At 41.3% G+C, this 22,143-nt stretch overlaps 4 protein-coding genes across 4 annotated transcripts; 2 read left to right on the top strand and 2 right to left on the bottom strand.

Moving 5' to 3' along the window:
• Window positions 1-4: 4 nt before the first annotated feature.
• Window positions 5-3,422, top strand: cdab (cytidine deaminase b). The gene is made up of 4 exons (XM_073467488.1): window positions 5-267; window positions 1,481-1,592; window positions 2,580-2,637; window positions 2,896-3,422. Exons 1-4 carry the CDS (start codon window positions 81-83, stop codon window positions 3,034-3,036), a joined length of 498 nt encoding a protein of 165 aa, XP_073323589.1. The 5' UTR covers window positions 5-80; the 3' UTR covers window positions 3,037-3,422.
• Window positions 3,371-13,773, bottom strand: LOC140997540 (dnaJ homolog subfamily C member 16-like). Its single transcript, XM_073467485.1, has 15 exons — window positions 13,348-13,773; window positions 13,092-13,158; window positions 12,764-12,909; window positions 11,594-11,769; window positions 10,514-10,698; window positions 10,151-10,255; window positions 9,489-9,647; window positions 9,125-9,255; window positions 8,752-8,929; window positions 8,334-8,516; window positions 8,126-8,202; window positions 7,743-7,823; window positions 6,948-7,037; window positions 5,752-5,922; window positions 3,371-5,576 (listed from the first exon to the last, which is right to left on the bottom strand). Exons 1-15 carry the CDS (start codon window positions 13,533-13,535, stop codon window positions 5,084-5,086), a joined length of 2,430 nt encoding a protein of 809 aa, XP_073323586.1. The 5' UTR covers window positions 13,536-13,773; the 3' UTR covers window positions 3,371-5,083.
• A 1,167-nt stretch (window positions 13,774-14,940) lies between these two features.
• Window positions 14,941-18,764, top strand: b3galt6 (UDP-Gal:betaGal beta 1,3-galactosyltransferase polypeptide 6). The gene is made up of 2 exons (XM_073467487.1): window positions 14,941-15,246; window positions 15,801-18,764. The coding sequence occupies exon 2, from the start codon at window positions 15,811-15,813 to the stop codon at window positions 16,828-16,830; it is 1,020 nt and encodes a 339-aa protein (XP_073323588.1). The 5' UTR covers window positions 14,941-15,246; window positions 15,801-15,810; the 3' UTR covers window positions 16,831-18,764.
• A 570-nt stretch (window positions 18,765-19,334) lies between these two features.
• Window positions 19,335-20,965, bottom strand: LOC140997954 (protein FAM107B). The gene is made up of 4 exons (XM_073468052.1): window positions 20,944-20,965; window positions 20,594-20,750; window positions 19,512-19,656; window positions 19,335-19,436 (listed from the first exon to the last, which is right to left on the bottom strand). Exons 1-4 carry the CDS (start codon window positions 20,963-20,965, stop codon window positions 19,335-19,337), a joined length of 426 nt encoding a protein of 141 aa, XP_073324153.1.
• Window positions 20,966-22,143: the final 1,178 nt, after the last annotated feature.

Raw genomic sequence — 22,143 nt, 5'->3', positions numbered from 1 at the left:
TCCCATTCACATTTAAAGCTGTGCAACAAAAGACTCATTCACTGAATCAAAAACAGCCTCAAGAAACCCCAGGAGCAAGTATGGACCAAGTCAAGTTTAACAGGGAGGTGATGCATATTAAGGACCACGGCAGCAGGCACTTGTCCCAGGAAACAGTCAAGAATCTCATCCACCAGTCTCAGGAGGCGAAGAAGCAAGCCTACTGTCCTTACAGCAAATTCAGGGTGGGGGCTGCTCTCCTGACCCCCGAAAACTGCGTGTTTACAGGTAAAATACGGGGGAAGCATAAATGAAAATGTATGTATGTAAATCTATTTATGTATTAACACAGAAATGTTTTTTTAAGGGTTTTACTACAAATAATCTGCAAAGTTGTTTGCTATTGTCAGTAAGGAGACTTAAAGACGAAAGATTGTAAAAGAAAGTATTGTATTGCTTAATGTAGTCAGGGAAGACGTCAGAGCCACAGCGTTATGCAACTTGTGTTCTAGTCAAGTCTTTTGTTGCGGCTTTGTTGTAGTTGCAGATCATTTGAAATGTGGCAGAAGTAACAGCAGTTTGTTTAAAGTACACAAAAATTGATCATTACATTGATTGGAGTTTCATTTTACAGTATGTTAATGATTACCTGACAACAGAAAGTTCAAACGAGTGGACTCGGTGAGGAAAGTTTAAATTAACATATCTCTCTACAGCAGCCCACCGTTAAATCCTCACCAGAATAGGTCTTAATCATTCCACTTGGCTGAGAAATAAAACCACATTTCTCAGGATCGACAAATTTTAACTTTCCCATGAGTTCTGGTGACCTTTTGTAATTGCGTCACTTGCGTCAACAGTGCTGTATACACGGACAGGGATGTCAAATCATTGTCAACAGAAAAGCAAAGGCAACATTCTCCTGTCCAAAGCTTAGGGATGTCACGTGTGTCCTTCAGCAGTAATGTCTGGGAGGTCAAATGGCTGGCAAACAACTGGGAGTGCAAAGACCCACTGAGTAACTATTTGACCAGGCGGAAGAGGTAAACAGACAGCCCCTCTGATGATGAGAAGGGCTCCATTTTGTTACTTTTTCCGCCTCTGTGTCTGTGATGTCCACTTGGACTCAAGGTTGAAATGATTAGGGTCAAACGTCAAGGCTGCTGTGAGAAAACTGTGATTTAATTGCGACAATATTTCACACAAATGTCCAGTAGGATAAACTGAACAAGTGATGAGATTTTACCTCCAAAAGGTCAAAGTTAAACTGCACTGTGACATCATAATATTCTGAAAAAAACAACTTTTCTGGCCATTATTCAACACAATAACTCAGGAAGAGACGGGGAGATTGTGACTGTATTTGATATTTAGTCAGATAGGTGACAATCATCTTGGCAGTCTCCCATAAAACTGTGATAATCGAATAGATTATCTGTGCTACTGGGTTGGAGATGTGTCCACGTTTGTTTCAAATTCACTAAACTCGTGTCCCCTCCAGGCTGCAATGTGGAAAATGCATGCTACAACCTCGGTGTGTGTGCAGAAAGGAATGCCATCTCGAAGGCAGTGTCAGAAGGCTACAGGCGTTTCAAGGCTATTGCAATTGCCAGGTAATGTCTACTTCTACACAATTAAGACTGTAATATGGAAAGTTAACTGTATTTCCTGTGAAACGCCAGCATCCATCCCGCCCTTGAACAAGACCACAGTCATCATTCCTGTCTCACCAAAGCATGACTCACTTCTCGTGTTGCACGTATTCCTCGTACGTCAGGAAAACTTACCAAGCTGAGTCAATTTCACTTCTCAAGTCTGTCTTAAGTAAGAATTTAACAGCCAGTCAAAAGTTGACCAACAGGTGAAGCAGTTAAAATTCTCTGTCAAGCAGGAACAAACATAATGGACCCAAATGAGCAGGTTTTTTTTCATGGCTTGTGAAAAACTGTAGCAACGGGACTAAACATGTGAAGATTTATAGTAGAAGTAGTTATTAGGAGGAAGTGTGGAAAGTTTGACAGAACTAGAGGAACCTGCAGTTTGATTGTTTAATGCTACAAGATCATTGTGTTCAACCTTAAAGGTCCCATCATGATAATATTCAGGGTCATACAACTACAGAATATTTACATGCTTTAATGTTCTAACAACACATTATTTGTCCATACTGCAGCAAATATATTCACCCTCAGAACACTTTTTTAGATTTTTAGTCTCTATAAGGCCACCCTCCTAAAAAAGCCCAGTCCGCTCTGATTGGTCATCTCTCACAGGCCTGAACAGTCACTGTCCCACTGTATTTCCACATCAGCTCAGCCGCTGTTTTGCAACCTCGCTGTGGCTGAGGGAGTTGTGACATCACAACCTTACGGAAGTCCTGATGACTGGTATAAAGGCAACATTTCTGAATACAGATTGTGTGCATTTCTTTGTGGGATGAGCGTTTTTAACTTTCACTGTATTTATGTAGCATCTAGACCCGACTTATAATCAAAAACAGAAATCGGCATATGTAAACATCAGTTACATAAGCAAGTGACTGTTTGCCTAGTTGAGCAAACAGACCTGTCGTTTCATTTATCCTCATATGTTCCTCACAGTGACCTGGATGACCAGTTCATCTCCCCCTGTGGTGGCTGCAGGCAGTTCATGAGAGAGGTAATAATGCTTTAGTTTCCAGTCCTTGATCATTTCTCGAGGTGTCCTTATAGGACAATGAAAATGTTTGTTTTCACCTGAGCGACTGGGTGTAAACCATACTGTATTTGCACTGCCTTGCACTAGCATGGCTAACAAATAACAGATTCTAGTTTCCTATTAATGATTTGTTGCCAGGACCACATACAAAAACATTCAGAAGGGCTGCTTTGCAAGAGGGTTTAACTACTTTCTATAACCTCTTATTTTTTGTCACAGTTTGGGCCAAATTGGGACGTGTACCTGTCAAAGCCAGACGGCTCGTACGTGAAGATGACCGTGGACGAACTGCTGCCGGGCTCCTTCGGCCCTGAAGACCTGTCGATGAAGAAAGTGTTTGACATTCCTAATGAGTACTGAGTCTGTACTGTAGTACAAGACACACACATGTTTGGTTCTTTGAACTGCCATGACATGTACTGTGAATAATGCTGCTGAAAATGTGTATACATGTTAAGCAGTCGTTCTATTTATGGTAAATATTTGTTCTTGTATTATGTAATGATTGTAAACACTGTGACATATTTAAATTTAATCCATGTATGTGTAATCGGTTAAATGCCAGATTGTTGAGGAGTTGCTGAGGAGTTCATTGTGCCTTAATAACTGATCCATTAACATACTGAATACTGTACTGTATTAGATAAAAATGCTTCTTAGTTTAAAGAAGAATGAATGGAAATGACAAATATAAAAGCAGGTCAAACTTATCCGCACATTTTAATAAATAAACTGTCTTAAAAGGAGTTTCTTTTTAATAAGTTACACTTCATTTCTCACAGTTGGATATGGACATAAATGAAGTTCATGGACAGACAAGAAAAAATAAGGTTACAAGTTACAGTGTACTGCAATTGTTATTTGGTGAGCAGCAAATTATTCCATTAGTAAAAGAAGGAGATGGAGGGGGTGAAACATTTAAGTTGCCAGTGCAAATTCACTAAACATGTATTAGTGATTTTAGCTCTACTTAGTCCATGCAGTAACGTTTACAGTGGTTTAAGGGCACAGGCTTTAAAAGGGCGAGTATAATATAGTATGATTCATCGTTTCTCCCTGATTCAGACAAGTGACAAGAACCTAAAAAGGTAAGCAAAATCAGACAAAAAAGGCAGGTTTTGGGTAAAACTCACCCGAAATGATATCGAACATGATCAGAATTCAGACTTGGCTTGTAGCGTATTCAATGCTCACTTAACAGCAGCAAGACATGGCAACTTGGTCTGAGCAGAAAAACACCAGGAAGAATCCTTTCCAATCATCAACCATTACCTAAAAACATAGTGAACTGCAGATGATTTTACGTGAAGGAGTTGATTATTGCTCTTTACAAAGCTGTAAATTTATCTATGGCTTTATGCCTGGATTTTAAATGGTTGTGTCAAATCTCTAAAAGCAAACTGAGGTCAATTATATAGTTCAGCTCTAAAAGTAAAAAAAAAAGAAGAAAAAATCTAAACCAATAATTTATCTTTAAATTCAGTGCACCTCGCTCAGTTTCCAAGCTTTTATGTGTATTAACCCATGTGGAGATCTGATCGTTTACAGCAGAAATCTCCATCTGAGCGACATGATGCTAAACGTAAAACTCATGATATAGGCCTGTCAGATGTCAAGATGTGTTCAGGTGCAAAGAAAATTTAAGAGGCTCTTGGTGGTTCAAAGGACTTAGAGCAAGTAGAGAAAAAAAAAAGAAAAGAGAAAAAAAAGCATTTATTCCATGCTGTATGACTTCACATATGCATGAACAGAGACAAGAGTTAAAAGGAGAGGGAAATAACACAAAGAACTATAGTTAATCTGTAACACACACACACAGCTTGCTTCTTAATGTTTGCACCATAATGCTTATTGGCTGCCTGTGGGTAATATACAGGGGCAGTAAAAAAAATAAAAGTCAAGCAGCAAAATAGAGCGATATGAAAAGTCACTTTGCATGCTATCATAACTCTCCTTTATAAGGTGCTGTAGCTAGCTAAAGCCGCACACAACCTCTGTGTGTGTGAAGACTGACTGTATGTATGTGCTATAGCTCAGACTAACATTTTTAAGAACATATCAGGAGAAACTCCATCTGCCTTTGATGTTTTCTGATAGATCCATCTCCCTTTTTCCTCCTTCTGTCTCTCTACTGAATACATGAAGTGTCTCACAGCTCAGACCTGGCCTCAATGTGTACATTAAAGGTTTATGGTAGCAAACTACTCTAATCCATCAACTTGCACCTGCTCCACACTATCAGATAAAACGAAACATTCTGCAAACAGGCTGCAACAGTTCAGTGTGGCAACCTACCAGTATGAAAGAGATCTTAAATAATAATTTGAAAACTGTTTTGCATTTTTCTTGCTAGAGAACTTAAGCAGGATGCAGAACTGCAACTATTTGTACCTTTCTTACTTTGACCTCAGCTCTCTGTGGAGGAGTTGTTAATGGTTTCTTCAAGTGCAGGCCACGCAGGGACCCGTAATCTGGGTAGGGTACCCTCCATTAGCCTCTCCATCCACAGTCCCAGCCTGTCAAGCTTGTGGTGGACTTCTATGCTGGTGGCCCTGCTAGAGCCTCTCCTGGGTACGGCCCCATCCTCCCTGGAGTGGGACCTGGATCGGGAGTGGGAGGTGGATCTGGACCTGGACCGGGACTTTCTCCTGCTGTCGGAGGAGAACGAGGTTTCGGATGAGGAGTCGTTGGGATCGTCCCCTGTGAAGACGGGTCTAAAGAGGCAAAAGTATTTCTTGTGGCCATTGAGGGCCAGGACGTGGCCAGTGTAGTCCGAGGACTCCTCATCCTCGTCTGAGTGGCCCTCGCTCTGCATGACATCAGAGGCTGAGCGAAGGAGGGATGGCATCCAGTGACGGTGCTTATCAGCGTTGAGGAAGGAGAAGTGGAGCGTCTGAGTGCTGTAGGGGCAGAAGGGTTTGGGATTAATTAGGGGATAAAGTGTAAATTAAAGAAAAATCCAGCTCCACCAGTCTCAAGGCAAATTTAGACTTTTTTATTGATATGTGCAAATAAAACACTAGAAACAAAGAATAATGGAAACTAAATAAATGTTCCTGCAGTGTGGAGACTTACCCAGAGAAAGAAAAAACCTCCTTGGCATATTTCCTGAGCAAAGCGGTCTTGGAAGCGTTGGTGAGCACCAGGACCACGTTGATGTGGCCCGGCCTGAGCTTGACCAGGTTGCTGGTGTACGTGATGTCTGTCAGCTCTGTCACCTCCACAAAGTCCTTCTTAGGAGGACGGCTGCATGGACAGATAAGAGGGAATTATATTTCTATGGATTATAGAGTTTGTCCCCTTTTTTTTTTTTTTTTAAACAGTTTTACAGTCACCATTAACTCTCTCAACAGATCCTTTAAGCACCTCAGTGGAAGCATGAAACATTTTCAAATACTTTACTACTAGCTTGAGGCACTTTCCTTTGTGGAGAAATCTGTCTAAAGCTAGCTTTTATGAGCATGATAATTATTGCAGTGTGCTATAATTAATAAGCCTCACATAAGCCTTGTGAGGTGTATGCACACAGCTGCCAAATGTTCTCACATGTCCACCTCCGTATATCTCAAAATCCAGATTGCTGGTAACAAAAAGACAATGTGTTGACAACAAACGGGCAATGAAATTGTATCTATGAAGGAATTTAATTGATGTATTGACTGTGGAAAATCCACAACAATGTCCACAAACAGTGATGCTTTAAGAGCCAACCTCCAACTAGCTTTACGGTCACCTTAAGTTTGAAATATTGGATAGTTGATAGAGCAAAAGTAAAGTAAAGATGTTTAAAATTCTATCATGACAGCAAAGCACTCTGCATCAGCCGGTTGTAGACAAAAAAATTACAGTTTTCTGGCAAACCACTGACACACACCTTTACTTTCTTCTTATAGCAGTTTGGTCAGAAATGGTGTGTGAAAACATGAATTCATTAACACTGTTCTCCTGAGTCATGTCTAATTATTAATGAGGAAATTCCTTGTGGGGCTGCAGGAGCTCTTTTCACAACTCAAGGACGTGCTTAAGACAAACCCCCCATGGTCCTGTCAGCTAGATAAACAGCCACTCAACTGCAAAATAAGTTTTAAAAACCATTATTCAGGCAGCATGAGTGAGAATTACAAACAAAGTTCTTTGGTGTCCTTATTGTCCACTTTTCTGCTGTGGTGCATCATATTGTGAGTAACGTATGCTCCCCACATAAATCTGTTGTGACCTTTGGTTAAAGTGTTATGCATTCATCTCGTGTTCACCTCCTTTCACCACATTACCTTGAGGTACTAGCTCGACTTGATGCATCTTCCTCAGCTTGTGGTTGCTCCTTTGGTTTTGGTTTCCTGGGTTTGGTCTCACCTGGCTCACTGAAAATACACCACAGAGGGGAAATCATCAGTGTGGACACACATTGCTTTAACTCCTTTGGGGCAAAGCTATCAAGCCTGTATTTGATTGAACTGGAGTCAAAACCAAGAAGAACTGAGTAGGAGACAAAAAGATGAATAAATTTTAAATAATAATTATAAATTTCCACTGTACAGTCGATATATTCAGTGTCATTAACAGCGTGATTCCATCAGGAACGTCTGCATCGTGTTCCAGATGAGTTGCAGTCGCTGGAGCTGATCGTAGACAATGCTTGTGACTCAACTACATGCGTCCCAGTGCATTTTCAGATGCGCCCCAGAATCGTATCTCTGTTCTGCCCCACTTAAAATACGCGCCTAGTCTATTTTCGGGCAGGAAGTCAAGACACAGGTATAGCATGGAGCATTGGGCATGAGCATGAAATCATTCAACTACTTAGCCTGCTTACATGTGGTAGAAGCGCAAAAATCAAGTAAAAATCAACAAAATCCAATCAAGTAAATAAAATTGAGCAGGCAAAATGTGTCTCTCCTAAAACGCTATTAGTGGGGTATGAGGCTGGGTCAAGGATGGAAACGAAACCGCGACACAGCCGTGCCCGGTGGAACCAATAAATTAGTATGAGAAATTTAAGTGATTTCAGATGTTTGGGCACATAAATAAATTGTCTTAAGACTGACTCAGTGTTGTGCCTCTCTCACCTGAAGGCCTGAATGATGACGGTGCCAAAAAGGATGAAGAGAGCAGAGAAGATCAGCGACAGGATGGGCATCATCTCTCGCCTTGAGGAGAAAAACGTGTTGTTATTGAAGCATGTAGGAGAAACACACAGCAGCCATTACTAACCAATAACGCTCCTTGCTGTCTCCATGTAGCCTCCACTTTTATTAGAAGGGGGTGCATTATGGCTATAATGGGGCACACTAAAACAGCAGATCCCCCACCAGGTAATTCTGGCAACATCTTAATGCAGCAGCATGATTCAGCTTCTGAACATTTCAGATATATCAGCAAAAGTACTCTACTGTACCTTGTCTCTTTTTTGCACTAAATGCTGCAGACATCTGGGTGAGTGTTGTCTTACCAGTTTGAGTAGAGAAGGTCATCATATATTTGAAGGATGTAATCATAGGCAGCATTCATCCACTGGATAAGAAACATCTGACAGAACAGAAAACAACAACATTAATCCAAAAGAAATTTCCAGTTCAGTTTAGATTTCCCATCAATCAGTGCAGCCCCCAGCTCGGTGGTCTCAAGACTAAGGTGAGTATGCGTCTGCATCGTCTTACGGGGGCCATCTCGTTGTTGAGTTCTGGCAGGGTGGTGTCCGAGCTCAGATAGGTGGGGTCTTTCTGAAGGAGCTCCAGCTGTTCGTGAAGCCTGTACTTATCTTCTTCACTGCCGTTCCAGCCACCGCTCACAGAGCGGTACAGGACCTTCCCGGCCTGGCTCCGCCTCTCAAGAATCACCACCTGGAAGTGGTGTTAAATAGCAATGTAAGCTGAGTCTCAGAATGCACATATCAGTAATCTGACACATATCAAATTTTGTATATTTCTGGATATAAAAGATTTGCCAGCAGGTGCACACTGTCCTCTAAAAATTATACTCATTGTTTTCTTCAGATGGCTTAATTTCTATCATGCATTTGATTGTGGGAGCATGTTAGTGAGATTGTGTATGGATGCATGTGTTTCTGCCACTGACCTGAGGTGAGACTGCTGCCTGATTATGGAGCAGTGCCAGACAGAGAGGCTGCTGCTGACGCTGGTAGACGTACGCAAACCGCAGCACCTCTTTTTTGTTAACTGACGCAAAGTCCAGGAAGGCCTTGTTGCCTGGGAGGAAGGCTTGGTCCTCCCCTGTGATCAGCAGCACACAGTACCTGCAAACCATTCACAGTCAATTCATCTGCTATAGCGGCACATTACATTTCAGTTCACAGTGACAACGACTTTAGTTTCTTACAGTTGTCACACGATGTCAAATGTCTAATTCAACTCCCGTTAGACTTATTCCACAAGAGGCTGAATAAAATGAGATATTAAGTGCAGGACCATTTCCTCAGAAAATGTCTTACTTCCTCCGCCGGTGGAACTGCTTGACAGGACACAGCTCATCAAAAAGTTGCTGGTTGACCAGCCGTGGCACCTGCAGGAACTTGTTGTTGGACACAAACTCCTCCATGATCTGTCGCTTCATCCCTCTGGCCTGAAAGGAAAAAGGGCAGAGTGTGTGAAGAGCGTAAAGCAAGAAAACAGAGCATGTGCAAATTACTTTGTCACTTCTTTGTTTTTGTCAGACAGAAATACCAAACATGAGCTTCACCTTTAGGCTAAAAAACATTACTTTTAGAATCTAGCCGCTATTTTCTGACATAACATGTTTTATCACTATCAAATCAAGGAAGCAATGGTGTAGGCTGCAAGCTGTGCTGGCTGTACCTGGATGATGTCAACAGGCTTCTCTGTATCCTCCTTAAACAGCAGCATGGTGGGGGCGTATGTGTTTATGTTGAACTGCCGCAGTAGCCGAGTGTTGTGTGTGTCACCCTGGTCGACGTAGCCAAAGCGCACATAGTCTCTGAAGGCGAACGCTGTTAACTGGAGAGTGGGAGTGGGAAGATGAGAGCCTCGAAAATAAATACATTAAAATGAATAAGAGAAGAAGGTATAAAAAAAAAAAAAAAGAGAGAGAGAGAGACTTCAGGGTAGACCAGCTGCTATTATATAAACTCATAACTGTATACAAGAGATAGTTATAACTAAGAAATATGATTAGTTGAAATGTGCTCCCATGTGCGTCCCTGTGCATTTGACTACATGTCACAGGTAAAAATCTATTTAACAAAGAAGAAAGTATTAATTCATTAGTAAAAAAATTTTTACAAAATAAAATCAGTTCAAGTAGAAACAGCTGCTCACACAGATGTGTCTGTAGTTGCTGCTAGGGTCTAATCTATCTGCTCTCTATTGGTGTATTGGTGGAAACTGCACCAGATCTCAGAATACTAACCATCTTAAAAAGCCAGACTGATCAACTCTCTCTGTAACATTCTCCACTTTACCATCTAGTAATCTAGTGTGTTTATAAATATGTTACTTACTTTGTACAGTAAGGGAACAACAGGGACTTGGTCAAACAAGACAACGCTGGGCTTATTTTCCGCATGCCAGTTCTCCAGGAAAGCCAGGTAGTTGTCATCGGTGATCTGGAGAAACGATGAACAATTAGTTCAAAAACATATTCTCGCTAATTTAATATTAGTCTATTCCATGTGGTTATTTATTCATTAAATTTAAAAGATATGTATTATTTCATGATATTTATCATTATCTGGATGTGGAATGACCTATCGGCATAAGAGATTTCAGTCATATCGCACAGCCCGAATTGTATCTAAAATTTCCATTAAAAATCTGATGATACACACATGTAGTAGTAATATATTTATTTCTGTTGCATTTACCTTTTCCACCAGTCTCTGGGGCAGCAGGTTTTCGATGAACTGTCGTAGGTGCTCCCGTACCACAGCCTGATGGAAGAAGGTCACCCTGCCGTTCACCAGCCCGATGATGGAGGGAGCGCGGTGGGCTCCCAGCTGGTTAGCCAGGCGACGCTCATAACCCAGGTCCACGATACCAATTCCAACACCTGGTGGTGTAGTAAAAAAACAGACTGTACCTGATACAATCGAGCAAAACACCAGTGTTGTTGCAATGACTGGTAAAATATCACATAAAACAAATGTTCTGTTGTGCTTTTCAAGAGATTTTGGACAATAAAACATGCAAACACAGAAACACTTTCAGTTATTTTTGATGCAAATGAACCGAAGGTGACTGTGACAGAAAATGACAATCGCAAAGAATGTTGTGAAAAGAATGGACCCACAGATTAAAACTGAGCAGTAAAACAATACAAACATGAATCCTATTTTAAGTGACTTCTCTCTTCTACCAAACAAGCACCGTGCAGCTCCAGTCAAAGAGATGATGAAAGTCTCAAAGAAGAACCACTCAAAGCTGAAGGACTTTTACTCCAGTTTCTGAAATTAGTAAGGGACTGCCTAATAGAAAGGGTTCATGAAAGATGCATACATCTGTTTTTAGTGTCTCAGTGTCAGCTCTGAAGCTCTATACACACTGTAAGATACCTGCTCAGCAGCAAATGGCAGACAAAGTCAGCGACTACCTCACATTGCAGAGGACTTTGCTGCTTAATACCCAGACTAACTCTATCGAGCACTGGGAACTATATTTGTAATTAGCAGATACAACTCAACAACTTGTGCCAGATGATTGTTACATGGGGCTACATTTACTCTTTGTTCCAAGAAACCACGAAGAACAAAAAAGCCCTGATGAATAATTAAAGAAATGGCTCGCTCTCTGTAAGGCATCTTAACACTTAGAATTACATTTGTCCTAATGGCCTGGAACTGAGTAAACATCCTCCTTATGTTATGATGCCTTTAGGAAAACCGACCCTGATCCTCAGAGCGTATGGGGGTGGCAGAGTGATGGGAGTCTGGTGACAGCAGACTTACCCAGTGGCTCCAGCTCCTGCACTGTCTCCTTCCACACAGGCTCAATGTGGATGCATGCAAAGCACCACTCAGAGGTCACTTTGATTAGATACGGCCTCTTGTGGCTGTCTGGAAGGACATCGCTATTAAACTGTGCGTGGTGAAGCAGGTACTTGCTGTCTGCAAAGTCTCTGGACCTGGAAGAGGGTCGGAAGGAAGTCAGTGAGTCTTTTTTTAGACAAAGCCTTCAGGGTGCTGCCAGGACGCGACCTGAGAGAAAACTTTCTGTAACTCTAATTTGTTCACTCATTCGAAATCTTTCTGGATCCCTCTCTGAAACAACGCATCAAAAAGAGCAGTTCAACTAACAAGGCCCCTTGGTTTGTTGATCTTTTGCAGATTAAAGATCGCAGTGATTTCTCTCCTTTTAGCAATTATAATGTGAAAACAAAGTATAGGGACGTTTGGCTGACATCTAAGCACATCAAGTCTGCAACTAACATTTCCTCCATTTGTAATTGTCAACTTGGAAACACTAAAACACGAATCCTCCACTTAGGTTCACGGAGCTCAATTTGATGTTTTTAATTTGCTTTTTTTCTTGTGCATGTAAATAATGTTAAAGGTTAAATAGGTCAACGCCTGCACCAACAGTAGTTCCTCTCTCCCACATAAAACACAGCCCCTGAAACGCCTCATCAGTAGTCCCGCTGTTAACTCCATGACATCACACTACGTCACACTTTTGCATTATTTATGCCTAGCAGCTAGTTTGGCATGTAAGAACTGATCAAGCACAGCTTCTCTGTTGTTTGGCACAGGCATGTGCGAGCTGACCAATCAGAGCAGACTGGGTATTCGGGAGGAGGTACTTTAAATAGAAATAGAAATAGAAATAGATAAAGGGGTCTTGTTTCTAAAAAATATTAATTAGGTGGTATTGGATCGGTGCATTGATTCGTGTAATTGCCAATACTGATTCCAGCATTTTAGCCAGTATCGAAGGCATTTCCTCTGCTGGTATCAGTATCAGAACAACCCTATTATGAACACAGAAGAGACAGGAGAGGAGACCCTATCCTGTTCCCCTATCACACAGGGTTTGTTTGAAAGAATGCTGGTACTTTCACTTTGACAGTGACACATACTTAGGTATAAATGATAGACTAAACAAATCTGAACATGCAGTACCTGGGGAAATGGAAGAAGGACTCATCAAAGTAGAAGCTGTTGTGAAAGCCACGGAAACCGTGATGCTGGGACTGGCCGAAGGGCTGGTTTTCATCCATCTGCCCGTAGCGGTCGAAGTTGGACCTTCGCTCCTCATTAGACAGAATCTGTGAGAGGATCATTAATGTTATAATAACTGCAGAGAGACCACGATACTGAAAGTGAAACACACTGAGCGAGCCACATAGAGAACATACTGTCTGTCAGAGGTGTCAGCTAAAGCTAGTATGAAACTACATTTGACTGCAAGCTTTAATTGCATGATATGTTGTGACACATGTTCACCCACCTCGTATGACTTAGAAACCTTGATGAACATTTCCTCAGCTTTAGGGTCCTTGTTCTTGTCTGGATGCCTAAAAAAAAGTCAACACAGGACATCATAAATGTAGACCACTGGGTCATACAGGGTTAAATTGTTCTCAGTTAACGTTTTATATTAAATAACAAGCACTGGCTCAGGTGTTAATGTACCCTGCTGACTGAATAGGGGGTTGGTACAGCCTACATGTGATGGCCTAAGGGACTTGATGTCAGTCACTCACCATTCTTTGGCAAGGTTCTTGTATGCCTTTTTGATTTCTGATTGACTCGCGCTCCTGCTGACACCCAGGATTTTGTAGGGGTCGTGTTCAGAGGATGTTTTCACCAACTGCACACACAAAATTAGCAGAAAAAAGGCGAGGAAGCCTGGACATGTCCGAGGATGTCGTCTGGACATCCTAACCGTCATTGCTGCCACTGTCCTCGTACAACGTTGACGTCAGTTAGCTAGCCGAGCTGCCCGGTGAAGTATCGTTACAAAGCTACACTGTAACGGACTAATATATGAACCTAAGAGCTTACATGATCAGGTATAGTGACTTCTTCAATATTAAGTTAAATACGGACGACATACTGCTGGTTTGCTACGATGAGGCCATTATTTTTCTAGCTAATGCAACCCGTAAGTGTCATGTCCGCAATGACAGACTGAGCTTCCGGTTACGCATTTCAAAATAAAATCCCGCTGAACCAATCTCTTTCAAAAATACATGCGCCAATGTAAGATAACATACATATTGCTGAAAGACACTCTATTAAAAGTGTTTGGCTACATATAACAGTTTTGAGAAATACCCACTATTTGTATTAATGGTGTTTGGAAATCACCCAACATCAGTAACACTAGATTGTTCATTTGATGTGTCCATTAATGAATGAAATTCTGATGTGTTAATCAATACACTTAAATCATCCATTCATGGTTGATTCATTTGGCAGCGAAAAGGCCTTCTGTACAAAGATACTGTCACACAAATCATTTATCAAACAACTTGGTAGGGTTGGAACCCCCTTATTAGTGAAATGACCAACATGCACCCCCCTTGTTAACCTGTCACACCATCCACTCCATCCCTGAGCAACAGAGAGAGTGCGGGGACAGTTAAAGTTATTCAGTTGGATATATTAGTCTATTCCACCTGTCTCATTGATCCTTCATTTTTCTGCAAATCTGTGCCACAGACCATGGCTCTAAAATATCAGTAGCCTATGCTGTGTATTGATAAATCCCTGACACTGTCTGTGGTGCTGAAGTAGCAAACGGATTTGTTATTATGCATTTTTCTCTCAGTCCTGTCCATTCTGTCAGTTTCATCTTCAATCTACAATATTCCATAACGCATGTACTCTAAATATACAATTCTGTACTATATTGACCAGTGTCACCCTCATGATAAAGTAGCAACATGTGATTGTGAAAGAGAAAGACGATCCTCCTTTAACTCCTTTAATATTCATACTATTGCCATGATCATTCAGTGGTGTCTGCAGTTAGTTTTCTAAAAGGCTGCTTCTCTGCTTTTATTTTGAAGTATTGGTCCACAACATCCGGTCTTGTTCTGGCTCTCTCTCCAAACTTGACATCACCATGAATGTAGGCGCCAGTGCGCATGCTCCACTCAGCAGCTGTCCTCAAACTGCTCCTCACTCTCCTTTTTCAAATATTTTTTCTAATCGTACGTCATATTTAACTAAGGTTTGCATTGCTACGTTGTTTTTAACTCATAGAAACTAAATCTTTGTCCATTTATTTTGTGTTACTTGAATCCCCTTTTTTCGAGGGGCTTCACTTCCGCTTCCTGTTCGTCAGAGCCACACACTCAATTGATATTTGTTCACAGTACGGGACACAAAATGAATACATCGGTACCTGGCTCAACGCAACCAGCGAACAATACAACCAGCTTATTATAACCTGCCTGACCGACCTAAGCCTGCTAATTTCCATCTCGTGTTTAGACCAATATGAGCAACTTGTGTGTGTTTGCATTCAGTGGAGTGGGCTTACCAAGTGCGCAGAGGGTCTTATCTCGGTAGCTAGCGTTAGCTCTGCAAAGCTGCTGTCCGTGGCCCGCTCTGGCTCTGACATTTACTGGACAGGTACCTTTCAATAAGCGAAGGTAACTAACAGGTACTCTTTCATTTATTGCTGTGAACAACATTGCTATGACACATATATACAGTGTACTACTAAGTTTAGCAAGCAGGAGCTGCTAAAAATCATGGGTGAGCAGCAGAGGCGAGTTTGCATGGCTAGCTAACTTGATATCTGCTTTTATTCAAGGCAATATCTGTGATCCAAATGCAGAAGCTTCACTACTATACATTCAAACACAAGAATTTAAGGAGCTATGGTAATTCATGCCATTTGATAGTACACTCAGACTGACTCAACACACTGGGCATCTTTTTGCATGCTCATATATGAGTGTTTATATCTGTAATGCCTGTAAACACAGCCATAAAACCAGCAGAAGCAAGTATTTAGTGTTTGGGATTACCAGCTGCACCTTCAGTCAGGCTCATCATAAAATGATGAGAAACAAAAGGCAGATTTGTTATTTGCTCAGGCTTCTATTATTAACTGTAGAAATGTATGACTGCACATTTTGATGGTCAACCTGATGTTTTGAATGACAAAAAAAGCTAACAGTCTTTTGTGTTTTCACCCCAGACTCAGCACCATGAATCTGTTCCGTCTAGTGTGCCGCCACAAGACAGCGCTGGTCATTGGCACTGTTTGCAGCTTTGCAGTAGTTCTGGTCTTCTTGGCCAAATGTACCTCAGAGACACTGAAACAGGGTCACCAGGATCCTCCAGGCCTCGCCCCTCGTGCCATTGCTTTACAATCCCGTCCAGAGCAGCATAATTCAGCCTCCGCATCCAAAGACCTGTCAGCATTCCTTGTTGTTCTCATCACAACTGGACCTAAGTACACAGAGCGGAGGAGTATCATCCGTAGCACTTGGCTGGCCAAGCGGGACTCCGATGTTCTGGCCATGTTCGTGGTGGGGACTCAGGGGCTTCCCAACGAGGACCTTCAGAACCTGAACACAGAGCAAGGGCGGCACAAGGACTTGCTTTTATTGCCTGACTTGCGAGATTCTTACGAGAACTTAACACTAAAGTTGCTGCACATGTACTCCTGGCTGGACCAGAATGTAGAGTTCAAGTTTGTCCTCAAAGCAGATGATGACACATTTGCTCGCTTGGACCTCCTTAAGGAGGAACTGAAGGGCAAAGAGCCCAACAGGTTGTACTGGGGCTTCTTCTCGGGGAGAGGGCGTGTGAAAACAGCTGGGAAGTGGAGGGAAAGCTCTTGGGAGCTTTGTGACTACTACCTGCCCTACGCACTGGGAGGGGGCTACATCCTCTCAGCTGACCTGGTACGTTACGTGCATCTTAATGCAGGCTTCTTCAAGACGTGGCAGAGTGAGGATGTGTCACTGGGCGCCTGGCTGGCACCAGTGGACGTTCGGCGGACACATGACCCACGCTTTGACACAGAGTATAAATCGCGTGGTTGCAACAACAAGTACTTGGTGACACATAAGCAGAGCTTGGAGGATATATTAGAAAAACACCAGACTCTGCAGCGGGAGGGCAGGCTCTGTAAGGAGGAAGTCAAGTTGCGTTTGTCCTACGTGTATGACTGGAGTGTGCCACCCTCACAGTGTTGCCAAAGGAAGGATGGTATTCCTTAATTTTTGTCCTTTTTACAAGGCTGAAGTTAGCTTCCGAGTCGTATCATCCAAATTATGAAACTTTTAACATTTTTAGACCAAGGCTCCATTGTTAGGCAGTTACAAGTTGTGCAACAGGTCCCCAACGTCATAGCAACTTCCTTAATCATGTTGGAAACCCCATACCAGATTTGGAAAACCTTTTTTCGAATTGCGAGAACAATAAAAGGGGAATTTTCACAGCTTTTTTCTTCGTGTAAACCACGAAAGAGCTGGTCAAGCTCCAAAACCACGATGTGCAATACTTTTTTTCTCCATGTTCCCTTGAATATATTTGACCAATTTTGGTACAGTGGTTGTTGAGCTCGACTTGATCTAATGGGTCTGGATGGAGGAAAAGTAGCAACATTTTCCTTTTTTTTCTCCTTTAACCAAAGAGAGTCAACATTTCACAAATTGCAAACTGGAATTTCAAGTCTCTGTTTGTCTAGTCCAAGTTTAGCTCAAGTCAAGCTGAGTCTCCATATTTTAATGTAGAGCTGCTTTAATGTGTTCTGTGTGGAGGGGAAAACCATGACATCAACTTTTTTTTGTTTTTACAAATAGAATAAAGGTTTCACAAATCTGATAAAGGGGCTTTAAACTGACACCATATTAATTTAGACCAGATCTGAGTACAATAGTTTTGTAGTCTCAAACTGGTTTAATATGATCTGAATGGAGAACAAGTAATGAAATCATTTGGACTCACTTCTCTTCTTGCAAATGGAATGTGGTTTTAATCAACATTAATGTGTTTACTGTAATATCCACTATTTTAAGCAGTATTATGCCAGAGAATTGGCTGAAAACGATTACCCCTTTTACTCTTGAATGGGAAGCCAACTTCAGCCTGCTGTCCTTCTTGGCTTGTAAACTCCTTTTGCCTTGTTACTTGGATCCCTGCTTATGTCAGTACTCTCCTCACCGCCAATTTACCACGTTGGTGGCCTACTTCTCTGCTCTGTCTGTGCTTCTTCCTCTGCTGTACCTCTTGCTAAATATGTTTTCCAACAATATGACATATGTTTAAAGGTTATTAAGGTTATTTTACTGTAGTAGATAACACAGGGAAACACAGACAGAAGACTCTTACCCTGCCATGACAGCTACACTTTTTGTGAACGCAATTTTTTTTTGTATTTTATTTATTGTTAATTTATTCTGCAGCAAACACAGCACACTGATATCGAAATACAGAAATACGGTGGCTGTGGTTGCTGCTTGTGAGTAGACTTTGTATTTATAAACGTGTTGGGGTGGAAAGTATAATTGACAGAATTACTGGACCAGAAATGTTCGCTTTTTCAATGTAAAACATTTGTTTACGATCCACGGTACACAAGGTTTCATGTGTTTTGGAGGTGCAGAGAATGTGTAAGAGAAAATGGTTGAATGTGTTTTATTCAGCAGGCCTTCTTATTCCTGCAACAGAGAAAGTACATTTACTGTGCAGAGATGTCAAGATATTTTTGTGAATGTTTGTTCACAGCGCACCACAGATTCAGATTGAGAAACTTGATAAAGACTTCCAGCAGGCACTTAGTCACTTTTTTAAACAAGAAACAGCATTTCAAAGTCCGTGAATCATTATTCGATGACTGCCTGTTTTTTCTGATGTTGAGCTCTCCAGCCTGAACTTTACCCTGTGATGTCAGTAGCTGTGTCTCAAAACCTGTGAAATGTGTACAGCGTTAATGTGTTGGAGCACTCACAGCTGAGGAATGCTGCCACGTCCGAGCTCATGTTTATGACCGCTGTTACGTTTTTTTGTGAATAATGACATGACTATCTTCTCTCTGTTGTCACTTGCAGATTCTGATTCAGTACAAACTCAGTCCCGGTGTTTGTTTTTATGTACATGGTCGGCCTCCCTGGATGTTTTATTAAAATTTAAAATGTATTCTTGTCACTTATGTTCTTGTATGCTCTTATTTTCAAAGGTTACGTCACAGTCAAATGCACATGGATTGCAAAATTCTCTACAAAAAGCATAAGTTTTACCAAGGGCACTGGATAAAATGTCTTAACAATACTAGAAAATACAACAATTTATCCAAGTATTATATTAAGGAGTGACTCTAGTGTAAAAACACTTTTGGCCTTGTTGTCTTTACCCCCTCAGACTGTAAAGCAAATACGTAAGTTACAGACTGACTGATGTGTTTTTTTCAGTGCCAATACCGGTTATTAGTAATAAAGGAGACCAATACACATTTGGTGCAAAAACGAAAATTTAGAAAAAACATTGACATTGATATTGGCCCTGATTATCAGCCTATTCCCTATTTAAAGCATTTTACACTGAAATGATACAACTCAAAACTACCATCTGATTTCACATGATCCATTATGCTTTAACCTTACTCTCAAAATAAATCAATTTGATCATTGCAATCTGAAATATATGCAGTTGTCAATCAATGTCAATTCAGCTGACATTGTTCACAGTGTTTTTGTCCCTTTGCGCTGGGTCCCTTGTGTCGTCATGAGGAAAATGTTTGGATACATTTCAGGGTTCCTCTCACACGAACAAACTCTGGTACGTTCTGCAGGCCCTCGCTCCTCTTCTTCTCCTCCAGCTCGTACTGTAATACAGGAAACATTTGTTAAGACATCCTCTTTAATCATAAGATTTTGCATCTTTGTTCTCAACTACTCACAACTTGTATTTTCTGCTTCCTTGTGCGTAGCTTCACCTCCAAGTCAGAGGGAGGACAGAGTGCCAGCTCCCTCTGCTTGTGCTGCTCTCTCCTTTTGTGGTCCAGCACACACTGCAGCTCCGGCTTACTTCTGGGCAGTAGACCTCTGAGGAAACATGAAAAAGTACTGATAATTAGATGGATCACTGGATGAAGACAAAACCCCAAAAATACCATAAAACTTCTTTACTGGAGTGCAGTTTATCAAGATAGTTTACAAACTATGTTGTGAACGGTTCTTTGCTTTTCCACTCACAACGTTTAATCCGAGGAACTACTTTTCAAGGAGCTTCCTTTAGCCCGTTGTTGTCTGTGTTTCCACTGTGGTCTGAAGACCTACAAACATTAGGCAAATTATTCTGCTGACGTGTGAAAAAGTGAGAAAAAAGTGACTATATGACAATGATGGTGCAATATGAAGCACAGACAGGCATCATCGTTTCCCTCTCTCTCTCAACTCTATATTGAGCGCAATGAACAAAAAATTAATTCGTTTTGTGGCTGTAGATTTTTAAAAATGGCTGAGATTGAATGCTGCAAGTTCTTAACCAATCAGAAATGTTCAACCCTACTTAATTTAGACCCTTGTCACTGTGGTGGAAATGCACATGGTTCTTCCAGAAGGTTCCTAGTCCCCAGGAAAGGTTGCTGAGACAGAAGTGTGACTGAACATACACAGTAGGCAGGTTGATTTCAATAGAAACTAGTTGTTATCTTGAGCAATGAGATCGTTACATTCAGACAGATTGTTGTTGACCTAGCTGTGCAGCCAGATTAGCAGTGATCTCTGGCGAGATGTTGTACCTTTGATTTGATCATGTTAAACACAACCTAAACATGCTGCTCATCACAGACCATAACAGTGGCCAGCTGGACGGAGGAGGCGTAAGAGGATTCTTTGACTGCGGCGGATCCAGAGAATGACTCTGGTAGATGTTCCCTGACTAATATCGCATTTGTGAGTCTGTGGATCAGCATGTACCTGCTGCCTAGGTGACCTCATGACAGACAGCAGGCGCAGAGAGATCTCAGTGTTTTCTCACCGTCTGTGGCAGAAAAGCAGCTCTTGATGAAGGGCTCTGTGTTGGCGAGAAGCCAGGATGGGATGTGGCAGCTTCCTTGGCTGGATGAGGTCACTGCCCTCCTGTTGTCGACACTCAATCCCCTGGTGTGGCGGGACCGTCCAGCAGTGATGTCCCTCTGATACACAGTAAAAGCCAGCACACACAGTCACATATCCTTGTTAGTCTTTGTACACACGTGGGTAGAATCTGCTTATTCAAGTTATATGTGTTATCATAACAGTGACTTCAAAAGTGAAGATCATGTCTTTATTTCTTTAGATTTATCAAAACTTGACTTTAAACTTGTCACTTGTTTGATTCGATCTTACCTCTTGTATTTCGAAGATCCATTTTTTGTGATACCTAAAGAAAGAACAGCAAGCGAGTCATCTTCTCTTGTTAAGTCCACTTTGGAAGTTGAAATGCAGCAAAGATGTTTTATATGTCTTTTTCACACATGCAAATCCTCGCAGACCATTTTGCAACTCATCAGCATATTGAAACAATCATATTAAACACTGGAGCCATTTCTGACATATATGAAGATGCTGAAGCTGTGTTCTCCATCATAACTGAGTCTTATTCAATCCAAATGACAAATTAGACTGGATAAAAACCACCATGACTAATATGTTACATTCATTTTTTCGTTTGACTGTATTTCATATTAATCTTTAGGAAGGTATCAAAATGGACAACATTATTTTTTGTAGTTTAAGTATTTCATGTAAAATGTAACACTGGATTCAACACATCTCGACATGTAGAAGAAAAAGTGATCAGATATGACAGCACATAGTATCTTGTTGATGGGGGGAGTTGTGTATTGCATTGAAAGAGACATCCAGTGATAAACATTTTCCAAAACAAGAAGCTCTGTAGTCATACTGTATGTTTAATGGGTTGAAAGGAGGTCACAAACCATGCTTTCTGTTTGCTGACTCTACTTCTCTGTGCTACATCTTTGCCAGAAGCAATAACTTTTACAAAACATGTGACTATTTTCAGCATTGCATATAAATGCTGCCGTGAGCTTCCTCTGTCCTGGAAATCATTTTATTCCAACTCCTAATGTTCTTCTTCCATTATTTGAAAACCTGAGCTTTAAACAAACATACCCAAACTCAAAATATGATTATATTAAAGTTCTCTCTACTTAATCATAATCATTACTGCTTTCTGTTATGATCCACACCTTTATAAGACTCCATCACTCCATAAAGCAATGATAGAACCAGTCTTACCTGTGTGCTGTAGAGACGCATTGCTGAAAGCGAGATGTGCTGAAGTGTGTTCAAACACGAAGCTCATGCAGAAGAAGGAAGGAGCAGAAGCTGCAGCTGCAGTGAGGCTGAGCTGAACAGGTGTGCCTCTCTGTCCTGTGATCAAATCTTATTAACTGTCCTACAACCCTTTGTTCCCTTCACTGGAGAAACTTCTGTTGTCTCTGAGGCAGGTGAGCAACATATGGAGGGATTAGGATAATGTAATGTAATGATTAGGATGATGCAACGTGAAATAACAACAAA

Source organism: Pagrus major, chromosome 6, assembly GCF_040436345.1.
Source record: "Pagrus major chromosome 6, Pma_NU_1.0".
NCBI classification, from domain to species: domain Eukaryota; kingdom Metazoa; phylum Chordata; class Actinopteri; order Spariformes; family Sparidae; genus Pagrus; species Pagrus major.
Note: the sequence above shows the minus strand (reverse complement) of the source record. Positions and strands in the feature narration are given on the sequence as shown.